The following is a 14,913-nucleotide window of genomic DNA, read 5'->3' as shown; positions in this document are numbered from 1 at the left end:
ATGTCAATTCAAAAATTTTTACATGTATGATTCAGTAACATTATGTTCATCATGTTGTACAACTATTACCAGTATCCTTTTCCAAATTATTCTACCACCAATAGAAACTCAGTGACCCCCAAGAATGAATTACCCTTTCCTCCTCCTCCCACCCCTGGTAATCACTAATAATCTTTGGTTTCTATATATTTGCCTATTTCATATGAATGAAATCATACAATATTGTCCTAATGTGGCTGACTTATTTCACTCAATGTAATGTTTTCAAGGTCCATCCATGTTGTAGCATGTATCAGGACTTCATTTCTCTGTATGGCTGAGTAGTATTCCATTGTACGTAGGTACCACATTCTGTTAATTGACTTAGCAGTTGATGGGCATTTAGGTTGTTTCCACCTTTTGGCTATTGTGAATAGTGCTGCAATGAACACTGGTGCATGGGGCCGGTTTTTAACTTCTCTGAGCCTCGGCTTCCTTACCTGTAAAACGGAGCTGGTAATGAAAATGCACACTTCGTGGTCCCTATGAGGATTAAGTGAGATAACATATAAAGTGCTTTGCATAGTGTTTTGCACACCAGAAGTCTCATGATATAGGGTAGCTGCAGGTATATCCAGCTAGTATTCTTCCTCATCCAGGTTCATGTACTGGACAGACTGGGGGGAGAATGCCAAGTTAGAACGGTCTGGAATGGATGGCTCAGACCGCACCGTGCTCATCAACAACAACCTAGGCTGGCCCAATGGACTGACTGTGGACAAGACCAGCTCCCAACTGCTATGGGCTGATGCCCATACCGAGGTGAGCGCCCTACCCCTGCTGTTTCCTGGAAGCCTAGGAAGATGGGAGAGGCCTGTTCAGGTGCTTCCCTGAAGGTTCCTGGTCTACTAAGAGCCACCTCACATGCTCTCCTTCCTCTGCAGAGAATTGAGGCCGCTGACCTGAATGGTGCCAGTCGGCACACGCTGGTGTCACCTGTGCAGCACCCATATGGCCTCACCCTGCTTGACTCCTACATCTACTGGACTGACTGGCAGACTCGAAGCATCCACCGTGCTGACAAGAGTACCGGCAGCAATGTCATCCTGGTGAGGTCCAACTTGCCAGGCCTCATGGACATCCAGGCTGTGGACCGGGCACAGCCATTGGGTGAGAAGACCCCTGGGATTGTGAGTCAGAAGCATCTGGCTTTCTGGGGGTATCTCAACCTCAGAGCTGTGTGCAGACCAGAGATTCCTTTACAATCAGAGAGACAGGAACTCATCTAAGCTCCCGTCCAGGATCAAGCTGTGTTCCCTCTGGGTATGGCTGGTAATACAACTGCATGATGCTGTCACTTTCAAAGGACTCCCGGGGACACCTCTGCTTCTTCTCCTCATCCCTGCTAAGCCCTGAATCCTGCCTCTTAGAACAGCAGGGAATCAGCCACATGAAACTAGGACCTTTGTAAGAGTCACTAATACTCCAGGCTGGGTGTGCAAGCTTGTGCTTTTCTCTCTCATCACCAGGTTTTAACAAGTGTGGCTCGAGAAATGGTGGTTGCTCCCACCTCTGCTTGCCTCGGCCTTCTGGCTTCTCCTGCGCCTGCCCCACAGGCATTCAGCTAAAGGGAGATGCGAAGACCTGTGATCCCTCTCCTGAGACCTACCTGCTCTTCTCCAGCCGTGGCTCCATCCGGCGTATCTCCCTGGACACCAGTGACCACACAGATGTGCACGTCCCTGTTCCTGAGCTCAACAATGTCATCTCCCTGGACTATGACAGTGTGGATGGGAAGGTCTATTACACAGACGTGTTCCTGGATGTTATCAGGTACCTCTGAAACTTCCAGAGGACACAGCCTCTGATCCCTGAGGGGTGAAGTTATGCTCTGTGTTGACCTCTAAATGGACTTGGATAGTGAGTTACTAATCCTGACTCAATTCACTTTGTAGTATTATCATCTAGAGCAGAGTTCCAAACTTTTTTTTGCTTGTTTGTTTAAAGTTTACAAAGAAGGCCAATACATTAAAAAAAAAAAAAAAAAAAAAAAGCCAGATAAACAAAATAGATAAAGTCAGACTGGAGACTTGGAGCTTTCTGCCCTTATCCCTGGGCCTGAGGGGCACCAAGGGTCCTGTAGGACTCTTGTAGCTCAGTCATGTGTCTGTATTGCCATATAGGGGCCATGGCCAATGCTTGTGGTGGTCCACAAGTTTTAGTGTTCGTTTTTATGTTTTGTTTTTATTATTCTTTAAATTTTGGGCCCAAAACAGCTGAGGAATATGATGCCCTGCCACTAGTGAGAGTGGTTTACCATGGATGAGATTCTCACGTGGAGGATGAGGGGGCATTCCCCTTTGCTCTCCCTGAGGGGTATATTAGAATCTTATGCTGAGGGGAGGGAGATATTTGTCACTTAGAGAAGTCCCCCAGGTGATTGCAACATGCCCCCTATTCTCAGGTTGAGATCCCTGGCTTGGGGCCTGTGTAAAAAAGCACAGGTAGGTTTTGACAAATTGGCCTTTCTTATGATCACCATCCAGCAAGCCTGTCTCCTCCTCCTTTGGGCAAGACGTGGGTCCAAACCCTCTCTATTTCCAGTTAGCAGGAAACATTCTGTGTTCCTAAGAATTGACTGGAGGCCCTGGGTGGCGCGAATGATTATGTGCTTGACTACTAGCCAAAAGGTTAGTGCTTCGAACCCACCCAGAGGTGCCTTGGAATACAGGCCTGGTGATCTGCTTCTGAAAGGTCACAGCCTTGAAAGCCATGTGGAGCACACTTCTACCCTGCACACATGTGGTTGTCATGAGTTGGAATCAACTTCATGGCAACTAACAAGAACCACAATTAATTCATTCTTTCTGCAAATACATTATTGAGCACCTACCACAATGGATGTGAGGGTTGTACTAGTAGATACTTGGTCCTGGCCCTTATAGAGCTTAGTCTAATGGGGGTCCAGTTATGGGAACATGGATGAAAAGAGTTTTAGTCTATTCCTGGTCATTCTGGTCACTCATCCAACCTGGGCTATTCCCCAAGGCGAGCAGACCTGAATGGCAGCAACATGGAGACAGTGATTGGGCGTGGGCTGAAGACCACTGATGGGCTGGCAGTGGACTGGGTGGCCAGGAACCTATACTGGACAGATACAGGCCGAAATACCATTGAGGCATCAAGACTGGATGGGTCCTGCCGCAAAGTGCTAATCAACAACAGCCTGGATGAGCCTCGGGCCATTGCAGTTTTCCCCAGGAAGGGGTAAGTTTATGCCCGCAGAAATGAGATCCAGCGAAGAAGGGCCTGGTGGAAGAGAGGCCCTTGGAGGGTACTTTATATATTAATCATTTTGGTGGGTACCCTGTATTCTCTTAACCTCTGGGTGCCATCTTTCCATGCCTTGGTGATGATGGCACTGTTGTTTCTCAGGTACCTCTTTTGGACAGACTGGGGCCACATTGCCAAGATTGAGCGGGCAAATCTGGATGGCTCTGAGCGGAAGGTCCTCATCAACACAGACTTGGGATGGCCCAATGGTCTTACCTTGGATTATGATACCCGCAGGTGGGAATCCTGTCCCAAACAGCTTCCTGGAAATTGGGTGGGCAGAGGAGAGGAAGATTGAAATTGAAGTAGGAAAAATAAGAAAGAGTTTCTTTGTAGGAGGGGAAGAGAAAGCAGTGAGAAAGATGGGGGACATTCTTAAAACAGAGGTTGCCTAATCCAGCCCTTAACCCTTAGATGGGTTTTGTTTGGCTGGTTTAAATGTTTTTGAGTGCTTTTAAAAGGATGCGTCTTCTGGACAGACCATAGGCCTTACTACCCCCTATCCATTTACAGAGTTGATTCTTTGTGTATGTTACCTTCCTGGTCCCTTCAGGCATTGAAATTTGCAACTCCTAGTCTATAGGGTTGCTATGAGTTGGAATGGACTCAACAGCAACGGGGTTAGTCTAGAGAAAAAAAGCTGGAGGGCGAGAGAAGGTAAGAGGAGCTCTGAAGCAGTTTGTCTCTCTTTCTCTCCAGAAGAGGGGAAGAGAATCAAAGTCACCTGGAAAGTTGGCAAATGTCCTCTTCCTTTAGCTTCAATGGGGTCCATGTAGACCCAGCTGTCTTCTTGAAGAACATTCTCAAGAATTTGGGCTTAGATTCTGGGCTAGGAGTCAAAGGGTGATCAAGTTGCTGAAGATCAAGCTGTGGAGGGTGGTGGCTCCTCCATAGTCACTAGACTTTCTATCCCTCCCCAGAACATCCCTGGCCTCCCCACTTATCAATCACTCATTTTCCCTCTTCAGCTTTGGGATTTGCACTGACCTCTCATCAAGGGTGCTTCTTGACTGCTCACAACATGTGCCAGTTCAGCTCAGGAGGGGATTGGTAGCTCCTGAGGGGGAGGACTGGGCTGCCAGGCCCACGTTTTGAGCAGCCACCCTTCTGTCCTTTTCATCACAGGATCTACTGGGTGGATGCACATCTGGACCGGATTGAGAGTGCCGATCTCAATGGGAAGCTGCGGCAGGTCTTGGTCAGCCATGTGTCCCACCCCTTTGCCCTCACACAGGTACTGCCTTAGGAGAATGGCAACTAAACCTCCTTGACTAGGGTGTTTCCTTGGAGTTCTACATTAGCATCCTCAGCTCTAGCTGCTTCTGAACAGGTGTGCTATAGAAGCTCATTTTAGGGGTTTTTCTGTGCTCTGAAGCCCTGTTACCATGGGCCCTGCTACTCTTGCTTTACCACTCCCATGTTCTAGCATTCCAAGGTGTGGCTCTCAAACATTAGTGAACAGAGTCAGCTGAGGAGTTTGTTATAATGCAGATTCCTGGGCCCTGGCCATAGAGAATTGGTTTCCTGAGAACTGGGCCCAGTAATATGCATTTTAACAAGTTCCCCAGTTGATCCTAATGCTGTGGTCCCAACATCCAAGCTCACATAGCTCACTTAGTGGCAGTATGGTGGTGTAGCTTTTAGCTCAGAGTTTTGAGGCAGCTAGTCAATCATTGTTTATTACTAAGTACCTCTAACATGCCAGGTACCAGGGTTCAAGTTCTTTCTGTGCCATTAAGTAGTGTAACTGTGTAACTTTGGATTAGATACTAAACTTCTCTAAGCTTCAGTTACCTGTAAATTATAGAAGTTTAATAATAGTATCCTCCTCAAATATACACAAAGCATTAGCTCAGTATCTGGCACATAGTAAGCACTCAGTGCATGCTATAGATAACCAATTCAATTATTATTAGCTTCACTTTTGAGAGTTCTAACCTGTAAAATAATTTCGGGAAGGAAAAAAATCTACTGAAGCTGGAGCCAAAACAAAGATTCTTAAAGATTTTAAAATGTTGTCCTTTTTTAACAAACATCATCCACCCTGTCTATATTCTATATTATATCCTGCCAATTAGATTTTGTCTGGTTTTACTTAATGATAGGCTTTTTTTTTATACTCCAAATGTAAAATTACAGGATAATACTGAATATGCTTTTTCAATCTGCAAGTTCTCCCTGGAGTTTGCAATATATATCCCTAGGACAGAAGGGAGAAATGCCTTCATTGCCCCTTCCCACTCCTGATTAAGAATCTCAGGATCACTGCATTAAAAGGCAATAACCCACAGAAGGAACCCGAGGTAACTGGGCCAGAACTCTGAGTGAAGGGCCCAGAAGCACGGACCTAGAAGAACCCCCAAAGTTATTCTTTTTTGCTACATATGGGAACTCATTTATTCATCAAGCCACTCAGCTAGCTTACCGAGGACTAAGAATTAGGTGCAGGAAGTTCAAAGATGAATGAGACACAGTCTTCCTTGAAGAACTTAATCTGGAAGGATAGACAGACATATCGACAAATTATCATATTGTGTTAAAACACACTTTTAGATGTGAGTACAAGGTACAGGAGAGAAAAGTGAACTCTATATGAGTTTGGGGGGAGATTTCCTGGAGAAGGTCCTATCTGGGGATGCACAGAAGTTGTCCTCGTGGATAAGAGATGAAGAGGACAATTCAGCAAAAGGAGTAGCACGCGCTAAAACAAAGAAGCTGTACCAGGGTCTGACTATTGAATAATATTTACTCTTTTTTGGGTTTCCTTATTGAGTAGCAGGATAGGTGGATCTACTGGACAGACTGGCAGACCAAGTCAATCCAGCGTGTAGACAAGTATTCAGGCCGGAACAAGGAGACAGTGTTGGCGAATGTGGAAGGGCTCATGGATATCATCGTGGTTTCCCCTCAACGGCAGACAGGTGGGCTCTTAGATGCTGAGCCCACTTCCTTACCATCAGTGGGGTTGGTCACCTCAAGAACTGTTGATGACCAAGACAATTAGGGCTCCAGGAGAGCCTTTGGGTTCACATTTTACGTGGTTAGATCTTCTTTTCAGCCCCTGTGGTTATACTTCTCCTGCCCTACTGTCCCTGGGAGTGGAATAGCCCTGGATCTCCTCCTTTTTGAGAAGTGTTAAATTACGAGATCTGATTCTGTCCCAGATCATACCCGCATCTCGTTTGCCTCCAGGGACCAATGCCTGTGGGGTGAACAATGGCGGCTGCACCCACCTCTGCTTTACCAGAGCCTTGGACTTTGTGTGTGCCTGTCCTGATGAGCCTGATGGCCGGCCCTGCTCCCTTGGTGAGTTGGACTGAAGAATGGCCCTCTGGAACAGCAGTGTCCTTGGAAATGCAGGGGATCGCCTTTGTGTTTCTGAGGGGGATCCCCCTTCAGAGGGTCTTTTAGCAAATAATTCACCTTTGGAGGCACTATAGCATAGTGACTGGGAGCAATGAGTTTGGGCTTTGGAATCACAGAGACAGGTTTGAGTCTGGCTGCTGCCATTTATTAGACTGGAATTCAGGTCTCCTGATTCCCTGATCCTTACTGTGGCCTATGCATTACTCTGCTGTCCTGACTTCATGGGCCCACTAGCCCATCCAGACCTATTATTGGAATCCAAATCCTTTTTATTCACAGTATTAAGAAGGACCTCTATGCAGGGTGCCTGGGATTAGGGCAGCTAGAAGATTGCTTTGTCAAGTTCTCCAGATGCTACTCTTGGACCATATTAGAGGTTTGGCTTCCAGTAGCTCACTCCAATCCTCTTGTCTCTCCAGTGCCTGGCCTGGTGCCCCCAGCTCCCAGGGCTACCAGCACGAGTGAAAAGAGCCCAGTGATGCCCAACACACTATCTACCACCTTGCGTTCTTCTACCTCCCGGACTCGCACATCTCTAGACGAGGTGAAAGGAAGGTAAGTAGATTCAGTACAGGATTGAGGGCCCTTTGATTCAAATAACCATCCCCAACTAGCAGAATACCAGTAGTTCCAGCTTGATAATTCTGGCAGATGGGAGGTAAATCACATCATCAGCCATCAACCTCTGCTACTTGAGACAGTATATCATATTTAGACTTGTAGATTACTGCAAGTGATTCCCTTTTTAGCTCTGAGGGCAATAAGCTTTAAGAAAAACTTTAGAGAGAAATCACTCAGGAAGATTTGCCACATGGCATTCCTCCTTCTTCCTCTCCCTCTGTGACATTTGCTTTTGGATCGCAGGTTTAGTATAGGGTCTTGTCCTACAGTTCACATAGAAGCCACCAAATCATAGTGGTCTTTGGGCTATAACTTTATGACTTGGAACAATAAGGTTTCCCAGGGCTGTGATAGTCTCAGATTATAATGATATCTAGCATTCAAACACACACCATTATTAAATAACCAAGTAGAACAATGAACAATTCTCAAATTAGGTATAAAATGTACTTCCTTAAATCGAAGGTGCTGTCAATTATAAGATACATCCTGATTTGAGAGCTTAAACGGAAAAAATGACTAATAGCAATTGAGACGCCATTGACTATAAGACACGTTCCTATTTCAGAGATGTTCGGATGAAGAAAAAAATGCACATTTTAAAATTGATGAAATACAATGTTACATCCAATTTAGAGAAATTTTTATAACTATTTGTTCTTTGGGGAAAAAAAATCTAGAAATACAGATAGGAATAAAGAAGAAATGAGCACCCGTATATAATCACTCTTATATTTTGATGTCTATCTTTCCAGACATTTTTATTTTAGAGCAGGTTTTTTTTCAATGTAATGTACTAGTCTCTTTATTTTTAATATCAGTTTTATTTATTTTTTTTTATTGTGGTAAAATATACATAACAAAACATTTGCCAACTCAATAATTTTTACACGTATAATTCAATGACATTGATTATGTTCGTCATGTTCAATTTTATTTTAAAAGATAGCTAACACTTGATTTATTTTCCAAATCAGAAACCTAATCATAATCCCAAATAAGAACTCTAGACTCATATTCCTAAAGTTTAAAGATTTGCATAGGATCAAATCCATATTCTATGTGCCCCATTCTCACTAAATTTTAAAATATTATCAATCATTGTTAATCTCTGATTTTCTCTTGGTTTATTAAGACAACTTTTGAACTCACCTTGGACCTTTTCCTAATGTCAGAGTTCTATTTGAACATTCAGTGCATCTTGGTTTCAAAAGTTCTTGCAAGTAGCTTTTCTCCAGGCTTTTAGGAAATACTTTTAATTACCCGCTTATAATGTGCCACAAAGAAATTACCTTCTTAACATTCCAAGTTAGTCATCTGAGCCCTCCCTCTGGATGTCTTGTGTATCCCCCTGTAAGAGAATGACAGGAGAAAAACAAAAATTTTTTGAGCTCTATTTAAATCTTGTGATAGTCTTTATCCAATCAGAAGGTTGGTTTGGCTGGTAGCTTCTTCCAACTCATCCTGGTAGTTTATTAAAGCCTACTATTGATTTCCTTAATATCCTTTCAGCAGACTTCCAGCTCACTCCCAAACCTGCTTCTCAGTTGTAAAGGAATCCTTTCAAAACATATATTTAAAGACATATTTAAACATGGCCTAGCATTTTGAAGACAGTGCTTCATACTGATTTCTCTGTGTTTCCTGGTCCTGCCCTCTCCATGTTTCTGATTGTCCTTCTGGTACAATCTCTCATAGCTGACAGACCCACTTACAGGACCTTCTCCCTGTCCTGAAAGTAAGATCTTTATTGCATACAAGTAGTCTTCACATTCAGTGTCTTGTGCCCCACAGATGCTCTGAGAAGGATGCCCAGCTGGGCCTCTGTGCACATTCCAATGAGGCCATACCTGCTGCTCCAGGTAAGCCCTGGGTGCCCACGAGTTTTGGAAAAGAAGATGTAAGAAATCTAAGTCTCTGCTGATACCTTTTATAACTGTTGGGACTGATGAACCCTTTTCTTAGACTAAATCTATAGAAATAACAATCATAATAGCCAGCTTTCCATACGCCATATATATCTGCATATATAGATATAGCTATATATAGATATATAGATATATATAGCTGTATATATCTATATATATGTGCATGTGCATATATATGTGTATATATGTATAAGTGTGTGTGTATATATACATGTGTATATATATATATGTATATACGTGTATATACATATATATATATATATACGTACATACACATGCACAAACACTCCCTCTATCTCATTTGATCTCCACTAGCCCTATGAGCAATGTATTGTTTACATTTAACTGATGAGAAAACATAAGCTTAGAAGTTAAGCATCTTGCCATAAGTCATATAGCTAGTAAGTGGCAGAATTTGGAATTGAGATTGGGATTAGAGCTGCTAGCAGAGTGATAGATTTCTTCTCAGCCCCCACTGTCTTCCCCTGTGACTGTCTTCTGAGAAGAAGACCCCCTAGCCATCCTCAGATGGTGTGGAATCCAACACCTACCAAAGGAATCCTCCATGTTCCCACTCGACACCAGCACCAGCTAGAAGGTTATCGGGGGTCCCTGCCTAGTGTCTCTCTGTTCTTCTTAGGGGAAGGACTCCATGTCAGCTATGTCATCGGTGGACTCCTCAGTATTCTGCTGATTTTGTTGGTGATTGCAGCTTTGATGCTGTACAGGTAATCTCAGCCCTGCTGCAGGGGCCATATGCTCATTCATCCTCATCACCATGTCTGGGATCTTTCAGAAGCTCCACAGTTCACTGATTCAACCTCTGACCAGCCTCCTTTCAAGTCTGGGTCTTGGGCGCAGCTGGTGGATTTGAACTGCCTACCTTTTGGTTAGCAGCCAAATGTTTAACCACTGTGTCATCAGGGCTCCCTTGTCAGAACAGCAGAAGGAAAAGACCAAAACCTGAATACTTACTCTTCTTCCCCAGTCACAGCCTAAACACTTTCATATGTTATTTCATTTAATGGCCACAGCACCCCTTGGCTTTTTCATTATAGACTGGGATGATGAAGGCACAGAGGATGTTACCCAAGGTCACACAGTAAGAGGCAAAGCTGGGACTGACTCTAGCATCTTTGTTTTTTCCACTACCTTGCATTGCCTCCAACCATTGGAATTGGAAATGATTTTCTCTTCACACAAATACTACCCTTTACTACAATATTGATTGATATATAATTATTCAGCAGGGATCATCCTGGGAAGGTAGAATGTGTCATTTTTTATTTAGAATCTTCTTTTTATGTCCCTTTTTCTCTTTATTTTTCCCCAAATGCTTTAAACACACCTTGCAGCAAAATTGTCTGGGTTTTGCTGCTGCTGCTAATAACAGTAATATTGATAGCAGCTACCATTTAATGAATATGTATCAATGCCACAGCAAGCTTGCAATACCGGTATTATTATTCCTCACTTTACAGATGAGGATCTGAGACTCAGAAAGTTTAGATAATGTTCACCAATATCCCAGCTAGTAAGTAACAGAGGTGGGATTGAAATATAGATCTGTCTTGACTCCAAAGCTCAGTATATTAGTTATCTATTGCTGCATAACAAATTACCCTAAAATGCAGCAGCTTAAAACAACCAGCATTTATTATCTCACAGTTTCTGTGGGTCAGAAAACTGAATGCAGCTTAGCTGGGTGCCTCCTCCTCAAGGCCTCCCGTGGGGCTGCAGTCCAGGTGTCAGCTGGGGTTGCAGTCTCATTTCAAGGCTTGACTGGGGAAGGATCCCCTTCCAAGTTCACTCACTGGGGGAAGGATCCCCTTCCAAGCCCACTCACCAGGGAAGGAATCCCTTCCAAGCTCACTCATGTAGTTGCTGGCAGGATTCAGTTCCTCATCAGCTCTTGGACTGAGGGCCTCAGTTTCTTGCTGGCTGTTTGCTGGAGCCTTCATCATCAGTTCCTTGACATGTGGGCCTTTCCAAATGGCAGCTTACAGCATGGCAGCTTGCTCCCCCAAGAGCAATTACAAGAGAGAGTGAGGGCAGGCAACCCGAGAAGCCACAGTTTCTTTGTAACCTAACCTAGTATCCATCACTTTTGTGTGTTCTGTCCATTAGAATCTCCATGTCCAGCTGACAGTCAGGGGGTGGGGACTTAGAAGAACATGAATACCAGGAGGCGGGCACCACTGGGGCCATCCTAGAGGCCACTTACCACTCTCAGTTTACATCTTCCCTAAGTATCACCCCCATAAAGATCTGAACTAATTTCCTGTTGACTTTCCTCCTAAAGACACAAAAAATCTAAGTTCACTGACCCTGGAATGGGAAACCTGACCTACAGCAACCCCTCCTACCGAACTTCCACTCAGGAAGTGAAAATTGAAGCAGCCCCAAAACCAGCCATGTACAATCAACTGTGCTATAAGAAAGAGGTAAGAATTGAAATTTATAGTCAAGGGTGTTTTTAGGGGGTGGAAGGATTATGCTCCAATCGCCTCAACAGATCAGTTAGGGAAGCTGGGTTCTAGCCACCATTTTAGAAGTTACAGCAAACAGAAGAACTGAATATAATTTGGGTTTCTGGAAAGGTCTAGAATCTGTTACCAGCTTGAGGGACTCTAGTGAGAGTGAGGTTAGAAAGCAGATCTCAGGAGGTTTAGATCTGAAAGCGTGTGAGTATGCACCTCCCTGCTAGGACATATTTTCCCAGACTCACGGGCTTTTTCTCTCCTGGGATTGTCATTCTCCTGAAATGAGGCTGGTGTTCAACTGAAACAAGGGGCTCTCCTAGACAGCACCCCAAAACTCCAGAGCTACTACCCTCTCCCTTTTCTAATCTCCAGTCCAAGCTGGTGGACCTATGACTGGGAATGGCTGGTTTTCTCCATTTTTCTTCCTCTCATGAGAGTTGTAAGGAATTTCTCTAGAATTCTAGACGGTTTTACATGCTTTTTAAAAAAAAAAAAAAAAACTCATTTGTCACTTCAGTGAAATTATTTATTTATTTTGCTAAAAGTTTAGGCATGGAAAATAGTCCTATTTTCACAAGGGATCTATATATAGCTTAAGACTTCAGATTGTCCTAGTCTGATATGATCCTTGTTTTCTTCCCCCTCAAGTCCTGTAACCTTTCATCAGAAGTTATCCCTTGTGAGACCCTAATCAATCTATTCCCTTGGCCTGTCTAGCACAGTCAAAACCTTCAGGGCTCCCATGCATAACGAATACGCTTTCCCTAGTAATCATGTACTTTCTGGATCCATGAGTTACCATATTAAAAGAACACCCACTACAAGCCAAAACAGAACCTACAAGGATATCTTGAAGTTCTAGGAGTGGTAGACCCCTCCTCAATTAATATCTCTGAGAGAACAACTCTTGGAGATTCTTGGGTTCCTGCAGTGTCTGATGCCCAGAAGAGAACCTCAGTAAGGGCCATAGGTTAGAAATGAAAATCATGTGACCTCTTTCTTCTGTTTTATGCTTCTTCCTCGGCAGCTCTTTCACCCCTCTGATAGTCTTTCACCCTTTCTCTTCTGATTCCCTCTTGATTTCAGGTACCTGTTGCTGTGTGTTTGTAGAGGGAGTGGTAGTCCCCAAATTGCTAGTGCCAAGTCCCTCCCCCCTTCCCAACTTAACCAGAGTGTCTCTGTGATGAAGACTCTGAGTGGCCTGCATCTAATCTTACACTAATTTCAGCTTGGAGGATGTGCTGGGTGAATGGAACTGTGTGTGTATGCGTGTATGCTTGTGTGCTCTCTGTGTCTCTGCAGGATCCAAGGAGCTGTCACTCCCAGCTGGCAGGGATCATATTTTATATACGTTTGTGTAATCATCAAAGCACCTAGCACTGTATCCTCCTTAATATAGGGGCCCAATAAATATCTGTGGGATTGAATTGTTACTAAATAGAGCAGTAGTCTCAGGGCTCTTGGCAGGAACACTATCCCAGAGACAGGATCCAAACAATGGCCCATTTTCTCCTGGCAGTAGCAGCATGTTGGTTGGTACTCCCCAGAAACCAGAAGAAAGGCTACCCTTTGAGAAATCTATAAAGGGAAAAGCCTGAGTAGACTTCAAGGCTGTCCTTGGAACAATCCCAGGTTGTTTGAGAATGGCCCAGGGCTCATGGGAGCAGAACCAGAGTAAGCCAGTTGCTGTTTAGTTGATTCCAACTCATGGTGACCCCATGTGTCCAGAGTAAAACCGTGCTCCATAGGGTTTTCCATGGCTGATTTTTCAGAAGTAGGTCACCAGGCCTTTCTTCCAAGGTGCCTCTGTGTGAACTCTAACATCCAACCTTTCTGTCACCAGCTGGGCATGTTAACCGTTTGTATCACCCAGGGATTCCAGAACCAGAGTAATTACCCCCCAGAAAGTCACAGGTTATGGGGACCCAGTGGATTGACACTTAGAACCCTTTCTAGATTCCTCCTATCTTGCTTCCCAAGTTTTCTCCTTAACAATACCAAAAAGAAGAGGTAATTAAGAACAAAAATAACACATATAGTAGTTTAAAATCCTGAGTAAATGCACATTTAATTGCTTTTGTCAATTGCTTTTGATAATTTATGTCAGCCTGGTGTTCATTAATAAGCAACAATAACAATGTAACAATAGCTAACATGTTTTAGTGCATCTTAAGTGTCAAGCACTCTACTAACTGCATTCCATGTATCACCTCATTTAACCCTCACAGCGACTGGTTATGAGGTGTGGATACTATTATTCTCCCCACACTGCAGATGGGAAGACTGAGTTTAGAGATGTTAAGTAATTTGCCCAAGGCGGCATAGCTGGTGAATGGCTGATGCAGGACTAGAAGCCGTGTTTTTTTTCTCCTGTATGTATCATTACCTCTATGATAATGGTATCATTACCCGTATGATGGTCATAATCGTCATAGCTGCTTCTCTCCTTGTAGGCTAGGCCTCATATATTTGCTCTGATCAAGTTCCCCATTTGTCTGTGGGATCTTTGTGCTTTTCATACCCACTCCTACCACATCCACTTCCTTTTCCAGTTCACCATGAGATCCTTTATAGAGAGACAACTGACCATGTCTCCTCATTCTCTGCCCTAGGGTGGGCCTGACCATAACTATACCAAGGAGAAGATCAAGATTGTGGAGGGAATCTGCCTCCTGTCTGGGGACGATGCTGAGTGGGATGACCTCAAGCAACTGCGCAGCTCACGGGGGGGCCTTTTGAGGGATCACGTGTGCGTGAAGACAGACACGGTGTCCATCCAGGCCAGCTCTGGCTCCCTGGATGACACGGAGACAGAGCAGCTGTTGCAGGAAGAGCAATCTGAGTGTAGCAGTGTCCATACTGCAGCTACTCCAGAAAGACGGGGCTCTCTGCCTGACACGGGCTGGAAACATGAACGCAAGCTCTCCTCTGAGAGCCAGGTCTAAATGCCCATGTTCCTTCCCTCCCTGCCTTTTCCTTCTCCTTTATGGACTTCCGGTCCTTGTGCTTGCTTATACAACAGGCTCTCTTCCTATGTGCTCATCCTCCTCCTCCTCCCACCTCGTAACTGCTCCCAAGCCCACCATGGGAGTTGTTCCCATCTGAGTCCATAACTACCTGTGCACAAGAAATGATGGCACATCCAACAATTTAGGCCAGGATGTTACCACAAACCTCGCCTCTTGCACCCAGTCCTGGACCCC

At 44.3% G+C, this 14,913-nt stretch overlaps 1 protein-coding gene across 1 annotated transcript in view; it reads left to right on the top strand.

The window, feature by feature from the left end:
* The window catches only part of LRP4 (LDL receptor related protein 4), a 49,269-nt gene extending 34,614 nt beyond the window's left edge, over positions 1-14,655 (top strand). The window contains exons 27-39 of the mRNA XM_023741807.1: positions 639-801; positions 924-1,149; positions 1,509-1,812; positions 3,028-3,246; positions 3,415-3,549; positions 4,438-4,546; positions 6,089-6,233; positions 6,505-6,618; positions 7,098-7,233; positions 9,094-9,161; positions 9,868-9,955; positions 11,530-11,671; positions 14,323-14,655. Of these exons, the coding sequence (XP_023597575.1) occupies positions 639-801; positions 924-1,149; positions 1,509-1,812; positions 3,028-3,246; positions 3,415-3,549; positions 4,438-4,546; positions 6,089-6,233; positions 6,505-6,618; positions 7,098-7,233; positions 9,094-9,161; positions 9,868-9,955; positions 11,530-11,671; positions 14,323-14,655 (2,182 nt within the window). The remainder of the gene's footprint in view (positions 1-638; positions 802-923; positions 1,150-1,508; positions 1,813-3,027; positions 3,247-3,414; positions 3,550-4,437; positions 4,547-6,088; positions 6,234-6,504; positions 6,619-7,097; positions 7,234-9,093; positions 9,162-9,867; positions 9,956-11,529; positions 11,672-14,322) is intronic.
* The last annotated feature ends 258 nt before the right edge of the window (positions 14,656-14,913 follow it).

This window comes from Trichechus manatus, unplaced genomic scaffold, assembly GCF_000243295.1.
Source record: "Trichechus manatus latirostris isolate Lorelei unplaced genomic scaffold, TriManLat1.0 scaffold00191, whole genome shotgun sequence".
In the NCBI taxonomy this organism is placed as follows: Eukaryota; Metazoa; Chordata; class Mammalia; order Sirenia; family Trichechidae; genus Trichechus; species Trichechus manatus.
Note: the sequence above shows the minus strand (reverse complement) of the source record. Positions and strands in the feature narration are given on the sequence as shown.